Here is a 20,265-nt window from a genome sequence, read left to right as displayed (position 1 = left end):
TCGCTCAGCACCCTATGGTTTCTATTTTTTTCTTTTTTTTCCACTTTTTTTTTTTTTTTTGCCTTTTACATTGAAAAAATGAGTTAAAAACAAAGTTAGGGGTTTTTTGAACAAAAATATGTCAGCAGGGTTCCGTGTCAGCCGAGCTGACGGTGCGCTCGCACGGCACGTTCAGCCCATGGAGCTGTTTTCTTTCTCCAAAGCAAAAAACAGCTTAAAAAATGATGTTTTTAAAAGAAGGTGCACTGTAGCTGTTTCTGCCATCCTTTTCCTTCACAGTCCTGTTGTGAAAAGTGAATTTCCAGAGCCACCAAAGCTCCTTTGGAGATGCACTCCCTCAGCATTGCATTCTTCCAGCAAAAAAGTGAAATAGTAGAGAGAGACTGATTGATTACAGAAATACAAATAAAGTTCAGATATTTGAGAACATTCAAATATATTTAATTAAACTTCTCTGTTCTGCAGAATTGGCAATTTACTCTCCAGTACTTATTTTCACCTCGAAAAGGGTGGAGCTGGGAATATTGATGTAGGAATGATTTGCCATCCCCTGTGCCAGAAAGGAAAATAAGAGGGAGAGTTTTCCTTCAGAACCTCCCCAGTATTAACTGTGGGATGAGGATTTTGAAGTTAATCTTTCTGTTTCAAATAAATCACTGAGAGGTGGTGATGGAGAGACATCCAAACCAGAACAAATGGAGAAGACAGTAATGAGAAAGCATTTCAGTTTGCATTAGAAAGTATATTTTGCATTGCTATTTTACTGTTTTCCCCTCAAAAAAGTTCAACTCTCCAGCTCCAAGCATCCTTAAGAAATCCTATTTTTTTGATGTTCATTTTTAAGTTGAGGAATTCTGCTTGTATTTTGTTTTACTTCCACTCTCATTATAAAAATATTAATCTACAGCCTACATTGTTTATTATACAGAAAACATAATTATTGCCTGTTTGATCTAAAAATAAAGAGAGAATTCATCATTCATTTCCTAGATACACACTGGGGCAGGAGCTGAGCAGAGCACTCCAAGCCAATTAATCCCTGGGAAGTTTGCTAAATCCACAGTGGCATTGCTGACAGATCCCATGTGGATGGAATATCCCCTGTCACATGTAATATCAGACACAGGCTAGCAAAATCTTATTTACACCCATTCACTCTAGTTATAAACCCATGCTTAATGTTTTCACAGCACATTGGCAATCTCCTGTCAAAGCCCAGAGTAAGGACAAGGACACTTTGAAAAGGTGGAGAAGACAAGAAACGTGGTAAAATTGAGGGATTTCACAAGAGGAAGGAATAGGACTGCAAAGAATCGAGAACTGTTTCAGTTTCCCAGTGGAAAAAGGAAAAGGGGATAAGTTGTAGAACTGAGAGAACAGTAGAAAATGAGCAAGAGGGTCAGTTTAAGGGAGGAAAATCCAACAAAAAAAAGTGGATGAGAAAGCTGGAATATGTTTCCTGAGCTCTGTGAGAGGTTTGGACAATGTACATGAGAAAATATTGCACTGCAGGAGCTCACTTGGAGAAAACAGCAAATATTCAGCTTTCTGTGGAGCAAATATTCAGCTTTCTGGCTGCAGAAAATGCTCTGTCTGAGGAGTTAATGAGAAACTTGTTCTGAGCTACAGCTTTGCTGCTCTAAAAAGTCTCTTGTGCTTTCCATCAGTCACTTAATTCCACGACATTTAGGGTGTGATGAGTTTAGGATAGAGGTTATTGCCATAAGTATAACTCCAAGCCCCACAGCCACTGCCCGAGGCTCTCAGGTGACCCCACAACCTGGGGACAGCAGGGAAACCCCAAATCTGGGGCTGCAGCATCTTTCCAGGTGGGGTGAACACTTTAATCCATGCAGAGATGGGAAAGAACAAAAACCTCCCATCTATTTTTCCTGTTTGCTGGGTGGCAGTGGGCACAGAGCACTGGATCAGCTCTGTTTATGATAAAGATTGTTCATTAGAGGGGTGTGACACAGAGAGATGCGATATTCCCAGCAAAGCGTTCCAAGGATATTCCTGACCTGTTCACAGCGCAGGAGAAGCATCACTCGAGCATCCCTCCCACGCCGCCCTGTCCAAAGCACCCCCTGCCCCCGAGCCGCAGCGCAGGGGTGGGAAGGGACACGGGGGACACGGGGGGGACCCGAGCGGGGCCGGCCCCGGGCACACCCCGCCCCGGCGGGGCGGGCCGAGCCGCCAGCCCCGAGCCGAGGGCTGTAAAAGCGGGGCAGCGGGGCCGGGGAGCAGCGAGCCACAGAGCGGCCGGGGCTGCGTGCGGAGCAGGTGAGCGGTGCCCGGGGAACCGGGAGCGCACCGGGAGCGGGGCAGGGAGAGGTGCCCGGAGAACCGGGAGAGCACCTGGAGCGATGCCCGGGGAATTGGGAGCGCACCGGGAGCGGGGCATGGCGCGATGCCCGGGGAACAGTGAGCGCACAGGGAGCGGTGCCCGGGGAACCGGGAGCGCACCGGGAGCGCACGGGGAGCGGTGCCCGGGGAACCGGGAGCGCACGGGGAGCGGTGCCCGGGGAACCGGGAGCGCACCGGGAGCGCACGGGGAGCGGTGCCCGGGGAACCGGGAGCGCACCGGGAGCGCCCCGGGAGCGCGCACGGCGGCAGCTGAGCATCTCCGCGCTGTCCCGCAGGTTGCACCAAGTGCCAGGATCGCTGCACAAACGAGCAAAACGTCGTCCGAAATGGCAGCCGAGGTGAGGGGGAGCTTGGCTTTGCTCCGGGTCCTTCTCTGCTTCGTTTGGAACGGGTGGGATCGGCATCCCTGGGAGGGTTCAGGAAAGGTGTCCGTGTGGTCCTGAGGCACGTGGGTTAGGGGTGGTCCTGGCAGTGTTGAACTCGCTGATCTCGGAGGTCTTTTCCAACCTTAATGATTCTGTGAGTGGTTTTCCCGGGTTTTCAATGGAAAAGGGCACAGCGAACGTCTTTGCTGCAATAAGTCACTGTCCCACCTCTGATCCCGGCAGTGAAGATGTACCTGGACACCTCTTCCCACCCCAGCCCTTCCCTCCCAGCAGCACCATTCACTCCCTGTCCCCTCTGCCCACAACGGGGTGTAAAACTTTGGGTTTTTTCCCCATTTCCCCCCCGCGGCAGCTCCTGCGGACAAGCTCAGAGCTCCCGCACTCCGAGCCTTCATCCTGCCCCCGCAGGCTCCCTCCTGCCCTTCCCTGCGCCAATCCTTTGGGAAAAGAGCCGCTGCTGTCGCGGTCCCTGCCCGCTGTCCATGGTAGCTCCGCCGCCCGCCCGGGGCCGCGCACCCGCCGAGCCCTTCTGGGGCTCCTTTGGGGTTTTCTCTTTCCTTTTCATCTCAATCGAACATTTGTAACTCTGAAAGGCACCCAGGCCTCCCTTTCTGCAACCTGCTCCTTTGCCGTTTTTATCCTAATTTTATGTGACAACGTCGTGGGCTCTGGAGCTGCTGCAAACGGTAACTTCAGATACTTCCTAGCTAAAGGAGTGTTTTAGAGCGTGTGGTTTGTGCTGGCCCACAGCTCCTTGTCAATTGAATATTTTCTTCTAGTCTCCCTAAAAAAAAAGTGGGATTTTTTTTAGTATTTCAAGGATCAGATAACAGTTTTCACTATATCCCTGACTCCTTCAAAGGGTCAGAGATCAGCAGCAGCCTTAAAAGAGAGTTCCATGCTGGTCTTGCACCACATGCCCTGATGCTTCTTTTCAGAGAGTCCTGCAGAAGTCAAATATCTTGGAGGATCCCCAAGCCAGACCTGTAACCTCAAGGGCTAAATTCTAGTGAAAGTGACACGCTCTAACTCCAAGGTTCTGCTGGTACAGACTGAATAAAACCATTCCTGAGATGCTCCTCAGCTTTATGAGATTTTGAGATTTTTCTTTGACTGAGATGGACATGAACTGATTTTTAGGGGATATATCCATAAGTCTGTGTCTCTTCCCTTCATTTCTTGCAGGGGGACAAAATGATGGCAGGAAGGTTTGTGGGGAGCACAGATCCCATCATGGAGATGCTCAGCGCTTCCATTACTGTCGATCAGAGACTGTCTGAGGTGGACATCCAGGGGAGCATGGCTTATGCCAAAGCCTTGGAGAAGGCTGGAATCCTGTCCAAAACTGAGCTGGAAAAGATCCTGAGTGGCCTGGAAAAGGTATTTCTTCCCTTCAAAACCTCTTGTGTGTGCTGGAGTGAATCTTTCCTTACCTGGCAGCATCTTGCTGTTTTAAAGAGTGCCTTTAAATGTCCTCGTGTCCTCTTCAGACTGAGCAGTCACTAGGAATCATTTCAGTGTGAAGTAAGAACATCCTTTTCCTGCTGGCTTGTGGAATTTTGAGTCTGGCTGCCTAGCTTGGCAGAAGACAATGCATAGCAGGTGTAGGGGGGAAGAGGAGGAAGCAGAGAAGTGCTTTTAAAAAATATCCATTGTTGTTGTTCACCCACCCTGGACAACGGTGAGACTGTGCAATGTTTTATAGCAAAAGCTTTGTGGGTGATGCTAAAGAAGAAATCACTGACATTTAAGCTCAGTTTTTCCTTGTAATGCTTAAATCCTCCTGCAGGATAACACTGCAGGTTTATCATGGATAGAGAGGTGAATCCCACCAATAGTATGGAATATCAGGATGTAGTGAGCAGCCTGAATGCCAGAGTTTGCACAAGACTTCTGGGAATGCCAGGAGCTGGGATTTGCTTGGGACACTCACAGCCCCAGACACAGCAGGGTAACTGTGATGTTTCTGCTGTTTGCAGATCTCGGAGGAATGGTCCAAAGGAGTCTTTGGTGTGATCCAGACTGATGAGGATATCCACACTGCCAACGAGCGCAGGCTGAAGGTTTGACTCCTCCAGCCTCTTCTTCCTGATTCCCTGACATTAAGGGCTTGTCCCTCTGTCCCTCTGTGAAATCCCTTTAGAGCTGCTGGCTCTGAACCCCCTGGGACACAGCCAAGGGTCTCCAAGCCCCCTTTTTGGGCTGTACAAGCACAGAACCCAAAGCTGCAAAGCTGCTCTTCCCCAGAACACATCCCATGGTTACTCACAGGATGCTGGAGCTGAGTCCCTTCCAGGCAGGGAGATGTGCTCATGTGGATTGTCCTGTTTAGAACACAGAGATCCTGACAGAAATCCTGCTCTTGTCCTCAGGAGCTGATTGGAGACGTGGCTGGGAAGTTGCACACTGGCAGAAGCAGGAATGATCAGGTATGGACAGAATCTTTTCTTCTCGTTTTGTATTCCTCCTCTAACTCACTTCAGGAGACCTTAGCCCAGAGTGGCCTCTGGAACTCTTCCTGGAGAGCAAGAAATGCTGACATTACCACAGAAATACAACCAAATGATGAGAAGAAGATGCACATTCCCATCACAAAGGACAAGGAGGGGTTTGCCTTGCTGTCACTGCATATGTGACATTCTTTGTGCCCTGAATGTAGCCAATCTCCCACAGGTTGTGACTGACCTGAAGCTGTTAATGAAGAATTCCCTCTCCATCATCTCCACGCACCTTCTGCAGCTCATTAAGACCCTGGTGGAACGTGCTGCCATGTGAGTCCTTTCCCACAGTCCCTGTTATCTATAACTTTGGCCTTTTTGGGGCAGGACACTGTTAGTTTGTCCTTTGCCTGACCCCACTGGGCAGCAGCAGGGTCTCCTGTGCAGGGAGTTACAGCCAGGCACTTTGGGGTAGCCCAGGGGACACAACAGCCCTTTTTTCTCCAGAGCTTACTTTACAGAAACTTTCCTCATCCCTCAGAGAAACTTTCCTTCATGCCTGGCAAAGGAGTTGAGGTGGGAGGTCCACACAAGATTTTGGAAGGCATCAAACCTCTCTGAAGGAGTGGACAAAATGTTTCAGGTTTTTCTATAGGAGAAAAAGCTCAGCTGTGTTACCTCCCTGTCCAGCTCTGCTCCTCACACTCCAGACCTGGGGTGGGCTGGGGAATCCTTGCCTGCCACAGAGGGGTTGCTGCTCCAGGCAACTTTCCAGGAGGCCCAGGGCAGTTTCACCACTCTGGAATAGCTAAACCCAGTGTGCTTGGCTTGGAGGCTGACAGCAGATGGACCAGCTTCGGCACAACACAGGCTAAAGATGCTCAGTTTGTGACCTTGCCAGGAGCTCTGATGTGTCCCTGTTCCTGCCCTCCCTGCTGTCTCTGCTGCTCACCTCTCTGCCCTTTCCCTCCCAGAGAAATCGATGTGATCCTGCCTGGCTACACCCACCTGCAGAAAGCTCAGCCCATCCGATGGAGCCAGTTCTTGCTCAGGTGAGCACCTCCCACCCTCGGGGCCCTGCTCTGCTGAGGGGACAGCCAGGGGTGGAGACAAACCAGAGGGAGCCCCACAAACAGGAACAGGAATTCCCAGTGTGCTCTGACCAGCTGGGAATCCAAGCATGGATTGGGAACTCCCTGTTCTCCATCCTTTGGCCATTCTCACCTCCTGGAGTGGGAGATTTTCCAGCTTCATCTCTCCTGTCCTTCCCCAGCCATGCTGTTGCTCTGACCCGCGATTCTGAGCGCCTGGGAGAGGTGAAGAGGAGGATCAATGTCTTGCCTTTGGGAAGGTGAGATCTACTGTATGTGTGATCACTGGGCCTTGCTTTGCTCTGCAAAGACTTCAGGGGTGCCTTCCCTGCTTCCCAAAGCTCAGCTTTGGATGGATAGGAAAGGAAGATTGCTTGATTTCTGTTTCTCTCTCCCATGGCAGTGGAGCTCTGGCTGGAAACCCCCTGGAAATCGATAGAGAACTGCTGCGCAGTGGTAAATGTTATCCTGGGCCTGAGGGGCATGGGAGTACCTGTCACACCTGGGAGAGAGGGAATGGCACCACAGTGCCCCATCCTGGAGCCAGAGCCTTTCATTTTCCAGGATTTTTGCTGCAGAGAGACAGGCAGTGCCAGGGAGGTGGGAGGAAGAGCAGCCCCTGCTGCACTCTGCCTGTCTGGGATCATAACAAAAACCCCACTAAACATGTTTGTGTTCCTGGGACTGCTCAAGGGCTCACAGTCACCTCCTCTGGGGCAGCCTGGTGCATTGAGGCTCCTGTCAGGGCCAGTGTGAGCTCCTGTGTCCATCCCCTTCCTTGCAGAGCTGGACTTTGCTTCCATCAGCCTGAACAGCATGGATGCCGTCAGCGAGAGGGACTTTGTGGGTAAGCACAGCCAAAGCTTCCCAGCACTGGGGGAAGCAGCTCCTGACACCTTTCCAGTTGCCCTTCTTTAACAAGGGACTGAAATCCATCACTGGGAAGTAAAGGCTCACTCAGAGTTCCCTGGCTTGTCCAAGCACCTTTTCCCCTCCTGATTTCCTGCCTTCCCTGCAGTGGAATTCCTCTCTGCTGCCACCCTGCTGATGATCCACCTCAGCAAGATGGCTGAGGATCTCATCATCTACAGCACCAGCGAGTTTGGCTTCCTGACCCTCTCTGATACCTACTGGTAGGTTTTTGGTCTCTGGTGAGGGATTCTCCTCAGCTCCCCACGCTGGGTGAGGCAGTGGCTGGGGTCTGTCTGTGCACAGGGCTGACCCAGCATCAGGAGCCTGGCACAAAGGCAGCCTCAGGGTGAATATTCCTCAGCAATGGTCACTTATTTCTGATTCCCTTAACTCAACCAAGTCTGTGTTCAGCCCAGCAACTCCTGTTCAGGATCTGCTGGCACAGAGAACTTCCTCCTGTGCTGGGAATGCTGCCAGAGCCTTTGTGTGGCTGGGTTTGTAATCCCATCAGACTCCTTGTCTGCAGGGTGGCACAGCCTCAGCCTTCCCTCACTGAGATCACTTAGCCTGGCCTGCTGACACCACCTTTGCAGCAGCATGGAGGCTTTTCCCTTCCCTGTGAGAGATGGGACTGTGTGGGAGCTCCAGACAAGGTGCAAAACCAAAGGCTTTTTTGTGGGAAACATGAGAAACTCAACACCCTCAGTTCACTGATTTCCTACACCCTAAAGAGGAGTACAAGGAAAGGGGATTTAGAGGTTCCTTTCAGAGGGCAGGAACAGGGGTTTCAGCCAGAGGGTTTTACTCACCAGTGCACTCCACACACCTTCCCTGCAGCTCTGGCAGCAGCCTGATGCCTCAGAAGAAGAATCCCGACAGTCTGGAGCTGATCCGCAGCAAAGCCGGGCGAGTGTTTGGACGGGTGAGCCCCAAAAAGGAGGAGGAGGGAGAGGAAACTGCTCCTATTGGGGCTGGAGAAATCTCCTTTTTCTTTGCCTTTTCTCTGTAAAGAGCTGTGGGTTGTGGCCCTGCCCCGGGGCTGTGCTTTGCTCTGTACCTCACTCCCTGCCTCTCCTGTTCCTTTGCAGTTGGCTGCAATTCTCATGGTCCTCAAAGGACTCCCGAGCACCTACAACAAGGACCTGCAGGTAAAGCCCCTTTTCCCCTCCACACCATCTCTCTGAGCAGACACAGTCATCCCCTGCCCTTGTGCTGTCCCAGCACTCCATTTCTGTGCACAGCCCCTGGCTGTGTGCTGGGAAAGGGGCTGAGGGAGGGGATGCTGCAGGTGACACCCTGAGTGCCATGGCAGGAGCCTCTGGGATCACATCCCTGCTCTGCTGCCTGGGCTGCTCAGCCTGTTGTGCTGCACCAGGCTGGCTCAGAGCCATTTCCATCACTGTTCCAACACAGGAGGACAAGGAGGCTGTTTTTGATGTCATAGACACCCTGAATGCTGTGCTCCAGGTTGCCACTGGAGTGATTTCCACCCTCCAGGTAAAGCTTCATCTTTTAAGTATTGAACATGGAGCACATTCAGTGAGTAACACTGGGGACAGGGCTCCAGACTGGTCCTAAAGTGAAAATTCTTCAGTGCCTCACCCACACTGCTCATTTTGGTCCCTCTTAGAGCTAGTGTGTCCCAAGGAGGAGCTGATGATAGATAACATCTACCTCTGTCCCTCCTTTCTGCAGATCAACAAGGAGAACATGGAGAAGGCACTGAGCCCTGAGATCCTGTCATCTGACCTGGCTCTCTACTTGGTTCATAAAGGAGTAAGTGACCGAGGGAAAGCTGGAGCTGGGATTTCTTTGGATGCAGAACTGCTCAGTGAGGAGCTGGGATGAGGCCCCAGGGTGATGAGCAGTCAACAGCCATGAAAGCTGAAAACACATCCTTTACATGCATCTCAAGCAGTGCTACCTGGGGGACTTCATAGGAATTTACACCCAAATTACTTGATCATAATTTATTCCTAAATCCTCCCCTATTCCACTCCAGCACTGCCAGATTCAGCTTGCATTGCCCTAAGGGGAAACAGTCCAGCCAAAAATGTAGCACATGCATTTTCCTCATGGAAAAGCAGCCCAGCTGCCTGGTCACTGACTGCCACCCCTGCTTCCCCCTGCAGATGCCCTTCAGACAAGCCCACATTGCTGCTGGCAAGGCCGTCCACCTCGCCGAGACCAAAGGCATCACCATCAACAATCTCAGCCTGGAGGACCTGAAGAGCATCAGGTTTGTACCTCTGTTATTTCACTTCCCTGCACAGGCAGAGCTCAGCCTCCCTGACCTGCCTTCCCCAAAGTGCACCTCAGCATCCTCCTGTCCTGAATATCACCGCTGCTCCTGCTGGGGCTGAAACACTGGAGGGGGACAACATCACCTCCATTCCACTCCAGCAGGGTGGAATGGGCACGGGCATGGGCAGGAGCTCTTGGGAGGGGCTGGGAGACGCCTCTGCCCTGAGCAGGAAGCCCCCAGAGGGGTTTGGCTCTGAAGTTCCTCGGTGTCCCCTTGGAGGCAGCAGCAGCTCAGGAGCGTTTCCCCTCGGGAAAAGGCTCCGTCCTCACTGCCTCAGCCTCTCCACAGGCACTGGGCACGTGGAGCAGCCCAGAGCCCCCTGACAGCCCCCTGTGCCCCCAGCCCCCTGTTTGGCAGCGACGTGGCGCAGGTGTTCAGCGTGGTGAGCAGCGTGGAGCAGTACACGGCCGCGGGCGGCACCGCCAAGAGCAGCGTGTCCGCCCAGATCGAGCAGCTGCGGGAGCTGCTCAAGAGGCTCAAGGAACAGGCTTAGAGTGTGGGGAGAGATCCCGTGCCTGCAGCGGTGTGCCCGTGCCACTGATCTGGAGTTAATAAACACTGGGGTGTCTGTAGTTCACTGAAATCCTGCTCTTGTCTCTTGGTTCTTCGGGGTGAGGATGGATGGGCTGAGCTCAGCCCAGGTTTGAAAGGTTGTGGGTTCTCCCTTCCTGCAGGGGATGTGTCCCTTGGAGGGGAGGCTGGCAGATGGGGATTGTCCCTTTTTACACAGCAAAATTCCTTTCCCACCCCAGCCTTGCAAAGCTGGAGTTTTGCTCAGCCCCTTCTCCCCATGCTGAGGCAGCAGCATGTTGTTGACTCAGAGCTGCAGGTCTGGAACACTCGCAAGGAACAGAAATAACAAAGGTGTTGCCTCACCAAGTTTGGAGCAAGGGCTGCAGCACAGGCAGGACAAACTGCCAGCAGCTAAATCTCCAGCCAAAGTACCCCAGGAGACACAGAGTGCTTGCACCTTTGGAGCATTTGTGCTTTTAACACATGGAAGAAGGATCAGCAACAGCAAAATTCCCTTTTTCCAACTTCTCACCACTCTCAATCTCTCCTTAATCTGGCCTTAAAACAAATCCATTCTCTTGGCGTTTAAACAGCATATTTCAATTACCTTTCCACAAACCTCCTTTGTGTTTGCTCCCTTCCTTCCTGCTGTGTTCCTGTTTTGGCTCATGTCTCACTCTCCAGACTGGTCATCTGGCCAGGAAATCACTTTTGCACACTCAGCTACCAGGCTAAAGGAACAAGAAAGCCACAGGTAACACCAATACTCAACACCTGCAGTCAGAAGAACAGAGATTTCCTCATTGCCCCCTCACAGTTCCCATAAACTTTCTTGATCCATGCCATTCCCCTTATTTTTCCTGTTTGTATCTTCTGGTTCCTTCTCTTCAGCTCCTCAGCTGAACAGATTTTCTCTTGTTCCCAGCAGCAAAAGTCTGCCATTGTCCCTCACGGCCAGTGCTGGTGACACAGGGCCAAAATGAAAGGAAAAGGGAAGCAGCAGATTACCACATTTCAATCTCTTACTTAAATAAGTAGTTTACAGTCACTGGTACTCCCCACCCATCCATCCTTTTCTTAAAATTGTGAAATATTTTAGATTGGATGGGCGTGTGGAGCTCCACAGACATTACAGAGTGTGGTCCACGTTGTCTTCAGACTTTCACCATCATCCTCTGACTCATTGGAATTTGGGTTTTGGTCTCAAACCCCTGCTCATTACAGGCCACAGGAAGGCACTTGAGCCAGGAATTCACTTAGGCTCATTATCAGCTGGGTCATTCTGGATGTAAATCTCGTGCTCACCATTCTTCCAAACCCTCAGTAACCTCCTGTCAAAGCTGGAGTATGGAATGGACATCCATAAAGCATGAACATGAAAAAAAGAAACATTAAAAGTGAGGAACTCCAGAAGAAGAAGGAACCTGGCAACAAAACGGTTCAGAGTTTTTCTCAGTGCAGACACTGTAATGGTCTGTGCATTCTCAACTTTGCAAGTATGAAAAAGAAATGATCACGGGTGGAAATGTTTGAGAAGCAGTGAATTAATTGCTGACTACATACAGAGTCTGAGCCTTGTTCCAGATACTGAGGGCACTACATGGAAAATCCAGCTGCAAAAGGATCTTGTGGGGCTGCCAGAGGCAGCTGGGTGTCCCTGGCAGTGTCCTGCTGCTCCAGACAAGGACCCAAGGTCCGGGATTACGTTCCTTCCCAGCTATATGACACCAAGGCTGGTTAAAGGACAGCAAACCTCGAAAAGGTACAAGAAAACTGGGATGCCGCTCCTGAGTGTGCTGTGAGGCACAGGGCCAAGGCGTGCCACTGCACAGCAGCACAGGAGCGGGGCTGGCCCGGGCACTCCCCGCCCCGGCGGGCGGGACGAGCTGCGGGAGCGCCGGGAGCGCGGCGGGATTGGAGCTGGGACCGGGACCGGGATTGGGACCGGGATCGGCATCGGGATCAGGACCAAGATTACAGCTGGGACCGGTACAGAGGCTGGGATGGGGACCAGGAATCCAGCTGGGATTGGGACCAGGATTGTAGCTGGGATCGGAGCCGAGATTGGAGCTGGGACCGGGAGTGGAGCTGGGCTCAGGATAGGGACAGAGCTGGGATCGGGACCGGAGCTGGGGTTGGGATCGGGAGCGGGATTGCAGCTGGGACCGATACCGGGTTTGGAGCTGGAATCGAGACCGGATCTGGGATCGTGACTGTGACCAGGATTGGGATCGGGACCGGGACTGTGACCGGGATCGGGACCGGAGCTGGCATCGGGACCGGATCTGGGATCGTGACTGTGACCAGGATCGGGATCGGGACCGGAGCTGGGACTGGGACCGGGGTTGGATCTGGGATCGGAACCGGGAGTGGATCTGGGATCGGGATCGTGACTGTGACCAGGATCGGGACCGGGACCGTGCCCGGAGCCGCCCCGCAGTGTCCCCGCCCCGCAGCGGCCCCGCGGCGCACACGGAGCCAGCGCGGCCGCGATGGCAGCGGCCGAGGTGAGCGAACTTTGCTTCCCCGGGGGTGTCGGGGGTGCTCAGCCGAGCGGAGCTGTCCCAGGGCCTTCGCGTTCTTGCCTCTGTCTCCTGGGAAAGGCCGATACTCGTGCCTGGGACTCGCGCTCAGGCACTTCCCAGCAGCTTGTGTAAACACTGCTCGGCACAAAAGCTGCATTTTCAGTTTCCTTCCCTGCCCAGACGTGACCGGGCATCCTGGCGAGTTCACTTTCTGCTCTCCGAATCGCTGCTCCACGTTCCAGGCAGTTTGTCATTGCCAGGCTGCACAGCCATTGCTCCAAAGAGTCCTGGAGATGCTTAAATGAACCTTCCAGCTTTGATTTCCAGATTGTAAATGTGTATGTTGCAATGTTTCTGCTGACACCCTTCTTGCTTTGATGGGAAGCTTTAAATACCTGGATACTCCTGGTCCCCAGTCAAGTGCTGAGCCTCTGGAATGGCCTTTAATTTAGCATTAATTTTGCTCCTGGGTGCACCAAATGAATGTTGAGGAGCTCTAACACTTCTTTTTCAATTCTCATTCCTCTCTCTGCCTTTCCTCAGCTTTCTAACAACGCTGTCTTTTACACATGGCTACACCCTCACCTCTGCAGGCTCTCTCCTGTTGTCCTTTCAGGCACAGGGACATGGAAACAGTCACCAGGGAAAACATTTTTTAAGGTTACTCAACAGTGTTTTGTCTGGCTGATAAAGCCCTGGCACAGGTCAGCTTCCAGCTGTCCTGCCAGCTCCTTGCTGTCCATGGTAGTTATAGTGACCAGCATGAAAAGAAACTTGCAGTAGTGTTTAAAGAATCAAGTAGATCAGTAATTATCCACTCTGCAGCTGTATTTAGTCCCTTCCTTCAGGTGTCCTCCAATTCCTTTTTGTGCCTGGTAAATCTTGGATAAATTGTCTCTGCTTAAGTGAAATTCTGACCCACTTTTTGAAATCTTGGATAAATTGTCTCTGCCCAAGTGAAATTCTGACCCACTTCAGCGCAAGCTTGGCAGAATGAAAACTTCTTGGGTTGTCTTACCTGGGCAAGAAAAAAGCTTCTGAGCTGACACAGCTCAGGTGAGGCCAGCCAGGCTCTGAATCACTGCTGGAGAAGCTCCCACACAACACACACCCTGCTGTGGGCACAGCTGGAACCCTGCACAAGCCTTTGGTCACTTGCTGAAGTGGGTGACACATTCCAGGGGGTGAGGTCACCACAGGAATCCAGGCTTGGATGGGAAAACCCCACTTTTTTTTTTCTGTGCTGGCCCACAGCTCTTTGTCAATCAAAGAAGAATTGTTAGTTAAACAGCACCAAAAGGATTTAAAGGATATTAATTTCACTTTAATCCTACTGACTGCTTAGTTTTTCCTCCCTTTACAAGGCCTCAAAACAGAAATCTGTGCTGGTGTTGCAGCCTTCCCTGATACTAATTTCAAGGACTCCCAGCAGAGTCCTGCAGATATAAAATATCTTAGAGGGTTCCTGGGCCAGACCTCGGAGCTCAGGGGTAAATAACACTGACAGTGATGTGTTCTCCAGCTCTTCAACCAATTGCCAGAGGTCCTGAAGCCCAGGGGACTTTCTGGTCAGTGCTGTCACACCAAAAGGAGCTGAGCATGGGCTCTGTATCAGATGAATGGACCACTGGATGTTATTTACTGCACAGGATTTATCTGAAGTCATTAGGCCACTTTAATTAGCTATTTTCTCTCTCAGGGGAATAAACTTTGGGGTGGAAGATTCAGTGGAAGCACAGATCCCATCATGGAGATGCTCAATGCTTCTATCAGCTATGACCAGAGACTGTCTGAGGTGGACATCCAGGGGAGCATGGCTTATGCCAAAGCCTTGGAGAAGTCTGGGATCCTGTCTAAAACTGAACTGGAGAAGATCCTGGGTGGCCTGGAAAAGGTATTTCTTTCCTTCAAAAAACTGTCAGGTGAATGAATGGCTCCTGACCTGAGAGCAGCCTCCCTGCATTTAATAACTCCTGTGGCTGACTGGTGTTTCTGCTGTTTGCAGATCTCGGAGGAATGGTCCAAAGGAGTCTTTGTGCTGAAACAAACTGATGAGGATATCCACACTGCCAACGAGCGCAGGCTGAAGGTTTGGCTCCTCCAGCCTCTTCTTCCTGATTCCCTGACATTAAGGGCTTGTCCCTCTGTCCCTCTGTGAAATCCCTTTAGAGCTGCTGGCTCTGAACCCCCTGGGGCACAGCCAAGGGTCTCCAAGCCCCCTTTTTGGGCTGCACAAGCACAGAACCCAAAGCTGCAAAGCTGCTCTTCCCCAGAACACATCCCATGGTTACTCACAGGATGCTGGAGCTGAGTCCCTTCCAGGCAGGGAGATGTGCTCATGTGGATTGTCCTGTTTAGAACACAGAGATCCTGACAGAAATCCTGCTCTTGTCCTCAGGAGCTGATTGGAGACGTGGCTGGGAAGTTGCACACTGGCAGAAGCAGGAATGATCAGGTATGGACAGAATCTTTTCTTCTCCTTTTGTATTCCTCCACCTCAGTTCTTTAATTGAATATTTTTATGCCATCTCTCTCATGCCCTGACACACTCCAGCTTGTATTCCCCTTAAATTAATGATGGCTTTAAACTAATGCTGCTGCAGTGATTCATCCACCCAGGGGAGTGGGATCTGCAGGACTGCATCCTGCTGGTAAAAGGCCACAAAATTCCACTGACATCTCCAGAACCCCTGACTCTGCTGGCTGGGTGCACACATCTTTCAGGATCAGTCTTCCTCAGGATGATCAACTTGTGTTGGTTGGGAATTTTCTGCTTCAAATTTGACAATATCTGACAAGTCCACTGAAAATAACAGATTTTGGTTCTGTCCATGCAAAGCAACAACAGCTTTCACAAATCAGTGACCAGGGAGGCCTCCCACAGGAGGAAGATTTCCCCTCCAATCACACAGCACCAGGAGGGGATAACGGTGCCAGGGGGCTCTGCTGAGCAATATTTGGTCACTAAATCTGTCCCGTTGTGCTTGGCCTGGCTGTGGCCAATCTCCCACAGGTTGTGACTGACCTGAAGCTGTTCATGAAGAATTCCCTCTCCATCATCTCCACGCACCTGCTGCGCCTCATTGAGACCCTTGTGGAACGTGCTGCCATGTGAGTCCTTTCCCACAGTCCCTGTTTTCTGTAACTTTGGCCTTTTTTGGGGCAGGACACTCCTAGGCTTGTTGTGTGACTATGCAGCTGCAGGATCTCCTGTGGCCCTGCCCTCCCTGCTGTCTCTGCTGCTCACCTCTCTGCCCTTTCCCTCCCAGAGAAATCGATGTGATCCTGCCTGGCTACACCCACCTGCAGAAAGCTCAGCCCATCCGATGGAGCCAGTTCTTGCTCAGGTGAGCACCTCCCACCCTCGGGGCCCTGCTCTGCTGAGGGGACAGCCAGGGGTGGAGACAAACCAGAGGGAGCCCCACAAACAGGAACAGGAATTCCCAGTGTGCTCTGACCAGCTGGGAATCCAAGCATGGATTGGGAACTCCCTGTTCTCCATCCTTTGGCCATTCTCACCTCCTGGAGTGGGAGATTTTCCAGCTTCATCTCTCCTGTCCTTCCCCAGCCATGCTGTTGCTCTGACCCGCGATTCTGAGCGCCTGGGAGAGGTGAAGAGGAGGATCAATGTCTTGCCTTTGGGAAGGTAAAGTTTATTTTTATTGTGATCCTCAGCTCTCAGTTTGCTCTGAGATAAAGAGGCAGATCTGTCCATCCCCTGAGCCACTGGGGTTTCTATTCCATAGACACTGCAGCCCAGCTTGCCTCTCCAAAGACTCTCACCATAGAAATATTTTTCTATCCCTTCTTGAAAATCAAGGATTACAAGGTTTCCATTAAGAAAATCTTCCTGTTTGGGAGGGAAAACCTGGTTGAGCTCAGAGTTAAGGGTTTGATAAACCTCAGACCACACTGTGAAATCCAAGTGAACTGTGGGAGGGAAATCTTCAGAGAGGTGTCATCACTAGAGCTCAGTTTTGGTTGGATATCAGTTTGGATATCATGGGTGACTTCTGGTTCTTTCTCCCCTGGCAGTGGAGCTCTGGCTGGAAACCCCCTGGGAATCGATAGAGAGCTGCTGTGCAGTGGTAAATGTCTCCCTGGGACTACTCATAATATCTGGGATTTTGGGAAGCATCAGCACATTATCCTAATGTTATTTTGGATGTGTTGCAGCACTTGAACAAGAGGGTGGAGGGTAATGAATAGATAAAAAGTCACCTCCTCTGGGGCAGCCTGGTGCATTGAGGCTCCTGTCAGGGCCAGTGTGAGCTCCTGTGTCCATCCCCTTCCTTGCAGAGCTGGACTTTGCTTCCATCAGCCTGAACAGCATGGATGCCGTCAGCGAGAGGGACTTTGTGGGTAAGCACAGCCAAAGCTTCCCAGCACTGGGGGAAGCAGCTCCTGACACCTTTCCAGTTGCCCTTCTTTAACAAGGGACTGAAATCCATCACTGGGAAGTAAAGGCTCACTCAGAGTTCCCTGGCTTGTCCAAACACCTTTTCCCCTCCTGATTTCCTGCCTTCCCTGCAGTGGAATTCCTCTCTGCTGCCACCCTGCTGATGATCCACCTCAGCAAGATGGCTGAGGATCTCATCATCTACAGCACCAGCGAGTTTGGCTTCCTGACCCTCTCTGATGCCTACAGGTAGGTCTCAGCTCTGGGCAGAGAGCTCCTTGCTCAGCCTCTCCTCCTCAGCTCCCCACGCTGGGTGAGGCAGTGGCTGGGGTCTGTCTGTGCACAGGGCTGACCCAGCATCAGGAGCCTGGCACAAAGGCAGCCTCAGGGTGAATATTCCTCAGCAATGGTCACTTATTTCTGATTCCCTTAACTCAACCAAATCTGTGTTCAGCCCAGCAACTCCTGTCCAGGATCTGCTGGCACAGAGAACTTCCTCCTGTGCTGGGAATGCTGCCAGAGCCTTTGTGTGGCTGGGTTTGTAATCCCATCAGACTCCTTGTCTGCAGGGTGGCACAGCCTCAGCCTTCCCTCACTGAAGTCACACTAACACTTAGTCTGACCTGTGGATATGACCCTGGAGGGGGAGCCCCCTTTTAAGTTTCTCTGTGAGAGGTGGGACTGTGTGGGAGCCCCAGACAAGGTGCAAAATCAAAGAGCAACTCAGTCACTTCACTGATTTCCTACACCCTAAAGAGGAGTACAGGGAAGAGGGTACACACTGCTTTTGGTGGGCTGGGTCAGTGATGATGTGTGTGTATGGATGAGGGTTTTGCTCACCAGTGCACTCCACTCATGTCCCACCAGCACTGGCAGCAGCCTGATGCCTCAGAAGAAGAATCCCGACAGTCTGGAGCTGATCCGCAGCAAAGCCGGGCGAGTGTTTGGACGGGTGAGCCCCAAAAAGGAGGAGGAGGGAGAGGAAACTGCTCCTATTGGGGCTGGAGAAATCTCCTTTTTCTTTGCCTTTTCTCTGTAAAGAGCTGTGGGTTGTGGCCCTGCCCCGGGGCTGTGCTTTGCTCTGTACCTCACTCCCTGCCTCTCCTGTTCCCTTTGCAGTTGGCTGCAATTCTCATGGTCCTCAAAGGGCTCCCAAGCACCTACAACAAGGACCTGCAGGTAAAGCCCCTTTTCCCCTCCACACCATCTCTCCTGCTGCCTGGAGGAGTCAGGAGAGCTGGGCTGTTCAGCCTGGGGGTTTTTTTGGGCTGCACTCAGGCTGGCTCAGAGCCATTTCCATCACTGTTCCAACACAGGAGGACAAGGAGGCTGTTTTTGATGTCGTAGATACCCTGAATGCTGTGCTCCAGGTTGCCACTGGAGTGATTTCCACCCTCCAGGTAAGGATTCTCCTCGTCCTCTCACTATTCAACATTATCATGGTCCATATTCTGTGAGTAATACAGAGAGCAGAGCTCCAGATTGTTCCCAAATAAAAACTCCTCAGTGCCTCACCCACTCTGCTCATTTTGGTCCCCTCTGCCAGCTGCTCAGAGCATTTTTTTAGAGCTCCAGATGAATTCTCCTCACCCTGATCACTAATATGCCCGAAGGAGGAGCTGATGGTAACGTGTCTCTGGGATCCTCCTCCTGCAGATCAACCAGGAGAGCATGGAGAGGGCGCTGAGCCCAGAGATGTTGGCTACTGACCTGGCTCTCTACCTGGTTCGGAAGGGAGTAAGTGCCAGAGGGAGAGCTGGAGCTGGGATTTCTTTGGATGCAGAGGAACTGAGCTGAGTCCCCTCTGCTCTGTCCTCTTCCCACTGCAGATGCCTTTCAGACAAGCCCACATGGCCTCTGGCAAGGCCGTCCAGCTGGCTGAGACCAAAGGCATCACCATCAACAATCTCAGCCTGGAGGACCTGAAGAGCATCAGGTTTGTACCTCTGTTATTTCACTTCCCTGCACAGGCAGAGCTCAGCCTCCCTGACCTGCCTTCCCCAAAGTGCACCTCAGCATCCTCCTGTCCTGATTATCACCGCTGCTCCTGCTGGGGCTGAAACACTGGAGGGGGACAACATCACCTCCATTCCACTCCAGCAGGGTGGAATGGGCACGGGCATGGGCAGGAGCTCTTGGGAGGGGCTGGGAGACGCCTCTGCCCTGAGCAGGAAGCCCCCAGAGGGGTTTGGCTCTGAGGTTCCTCGGTGTCCCCTTGGAGGCAGCAGCAGCTCAGGAGCGTTTCCCCTCTGGAAAAGGCTCCGTCCTCACTGCCTCAGCCTCTCCACAGGCACTGGGCACGTGGAGCAGCCCAGAGCCCCCTGACAGCCCCCTGTGCCCCCAGCCCCCTGTTTGGCAGCGACGTGGCGCAGGTGTTCAGCGTGGTGAGCAGCGTGGAGCAGTACACGGCCGCGGGCGGCACCGCCAAGAGCAGCGTGTCCGCCCAGATCGAGCAGCTGCGGGAGCTGCTCAAGAGGCTCAAGGAACAGGCTTAGAGTGTGGGGAGAGATCCCGTGCCTGCAGCGGTGTGCCCGTGCCACTGATCTGGAGTTAATAAACACTGGGGTGTCTGTAGTTCACTGAAATCCTGCTCTTGTCTCTTGGTTCTTCAAGAGCTCACCCTCCCTCTTCCCCTCAAGAAGCCACCATCGCTCCTTTTGCCATTTCCAATAACTTTTAACTGTCACACTTCAACAAGTGACTCCGAAAATAAATAGAAGTGAGCAAGCAGGCAATAAATAAATAAACTAAAGTAAGCAAGCAGTAATAATAAACCTAAGCTGTGCTTAAGGGGAGGTTTAGGTTGGACATCAGGAGGAATTCCTTCCCAGAAAGGGTTACCACACATCACCATGGGTTGTGCAGGAAGGTGGAATCACCATCCCTGGAGGTGTTTAAGGGAAGAGTGGATGTGGCACTCAGTGCCCTGCTCTGGGTGACATGGGAGTGTTGGGTCACAGGTTGGACTTGGTGACCTCGGAGGTCTTTCCTGAGCTAAACGATTCTGTGATAAACAAACAAATAAATAGTGTAAATAAGTAAGCAAATGAATAAATAAGTAAAAGTAGGTGATAACTACACTACCCTGAGTAATAAATAAGGAGGAGAGAGGGGAAGGGAGGAGAGGAGAGGGAGAGGGAGAGGGAGAGGGAGAGGGAGAGGGAGAGGGAGAGGGAGAGGAGAGGAGAGGAGAGGAGAGGAGAGGAGAGGAGAGGAGAGGAGAGGAGAGGAGAGGAGAGGAGAGGAGAGGAGAGGAGAGGAGAGATCACTCGCCTCTCGATGAAATCCAGCGATATAGGACGGAGCCTGAAAGTTCCTGGAGGCGCCTT

The 20,265-nt window shown here is 52.1% G+C and overlaps 2 protein-coding genes and 1 long non-coding RNA gene across 3 annotated transcripts; 2 read left to right on the top strand and 1 right to left on the bottom strand.

Moving 5' to 3' along the window:
• The first annotated feature begins 1,589 nt into the window (after positions 1–1,589).
• LOC128798046 (argininosuccinate lyase) lies at positions 1,590–10,071 on the top strand. The gene is made up of 16 exons (XM_053961203.1): positions 1,590–2,705; positions 3,939–4,133; positions 4,733–4,816; positions 5,126–5,182; positions 5,427–5,524; positions 6,166–6,243; positions 6,465–6,542; positions 6,686–6,738; positions 7,067–7,129; positions 7,301–7,415; positions 8,032–8,116; positions 8,283–8,342; positions 8,608–8,691; positions 8,890–8,970; positions 9,327–9,433; positions 9,842–10,071. The coding sequence occupies exons 1-16, from the start codon at positions 2,367–2,369 to the stop codon at positions 9,990–9,992; spliced, it is 1,728 nt and encodes a 575-aa protein (XP_053817178.1). The 5' UTR covers positions 1,590–2,366; the 3' UTR covers positions 9,993–10,071.
• LOC128798264 (uncharacterized) lies at positions 4,028–8,091 on the bottom strand. The gene is made up of 5 exons (XR_008434367.1): positions 8,004–8,091; positions 6,416–6,498; positions 5,023–5,271; positions 4,187–4,326; positions 4,028–4,103 (listed from the first exon to the last, which is right to left on the bottom strand). It is a non-coding gene; the product is annotated as an uncharacterized LOC128798264 (long non-coding RNA).
• Positions 10,072–11,852: 1,781 nt separating the features above from the next.
• ASL (argininosuccinate lyase) lies at positions 11,853–19,510 on the top strand. Its single transcript, XM_053961218.1, has 17 exons — positions 11,853–12,001; positions 12,236–12,519; positions 14,237–14,431; positions 14,543–14,626; positions 14,936–14,992; positions 15,551–15,648; positions 15,807–15,884; positions 16,106–16,183; positions 16,573–16,625; positions 16,837–16,899; positions 17,071–17,185; positions 17,804–17,888; positions 18,056–18,115; positions 18,253–18,336; positions 18,593–18,673; positions 18,766–18,872; positions 19,281–19,510. The coding sequence occupies exons 2-17, from the start codon at positions 12,505–12,507 to the stop codon at positions 19,429–19,431; spliced, it is 1,404 nt and encodes a 467-aa protein (XP_053817193.1). The 5' UTR covers positions 11,853–12,001; positions 12,236–12,504; the 3' UTR covers positions 19,432–19,510.
• The last annotated feature ends 755 nt before the right edge of the window (positions 19,511–20,265 follow it).

This window comes from Vidua chalybeata, chromosome 20 (assembly GCF_026979565.1).
Source record: "Vidua chalybeata isolate OUT-0048 chromosome 20, bVidCha1 merged haplotype, whole genome shotgun sequence".
Lineage (NCBI taxonomy): Eukaryota > Metazoa > Chordata > Aves > Passeriformes > Viduidae > Vidua > Vidua chalybeata.
The sequence above is the reverse complement of the archived record's forward strand: the minus strand, read 5'-3'. Positions and strand labels throughout refer to the sequence as shown.

What these genes read in the sequence shown, in the direction of transcription:
- LOC128798046 (XM_053961203.1), top strand. Translation starts at nt 2,367, where the DNA reads ATGCCCGGGGAATTGGGAGCGCACCGGGAGCGGGGCATGGCGCGATGC. An exon ending in CCAACGAGCGCAGGCTGAAG is followed by an intron (nt 4,817 to 5,125) that starts GTTTGACTCCTC and finishes TCTTGTCCTCAG; the next exon opens with GAGCTGATTGGAGACGTGGC. An exon ending in TAGAGAACTGCTGCGCAGTG is followed by an intron (nt 6,739 to 7,066) that starts GTAAATGTTATC and finishes CCTTCCTTGCAG; the next exon opens with AGCTGGACTTTGCTTCCATC.
- ASL (XM_053961218.1), top strand. An exon ending in CCAACGAGCGCAGGCTGAAG is followed by an intron (nt 14,627 to 14,935) that starts GTTTGGCTCCTC and finishes TCTTGTCCTCAG; the next exon opens with GAGCTGATTGGAGACGTGGC. An exon ending in TAGAGAGCTGCTGTGCAGTG is followed by an intron (nt 16,626 to 16,836) that starts GTAAATGTCTCC and finishes CCTTCCTTGCAG; the next exon opens with AGCTGGACTTTGCTTCCATC.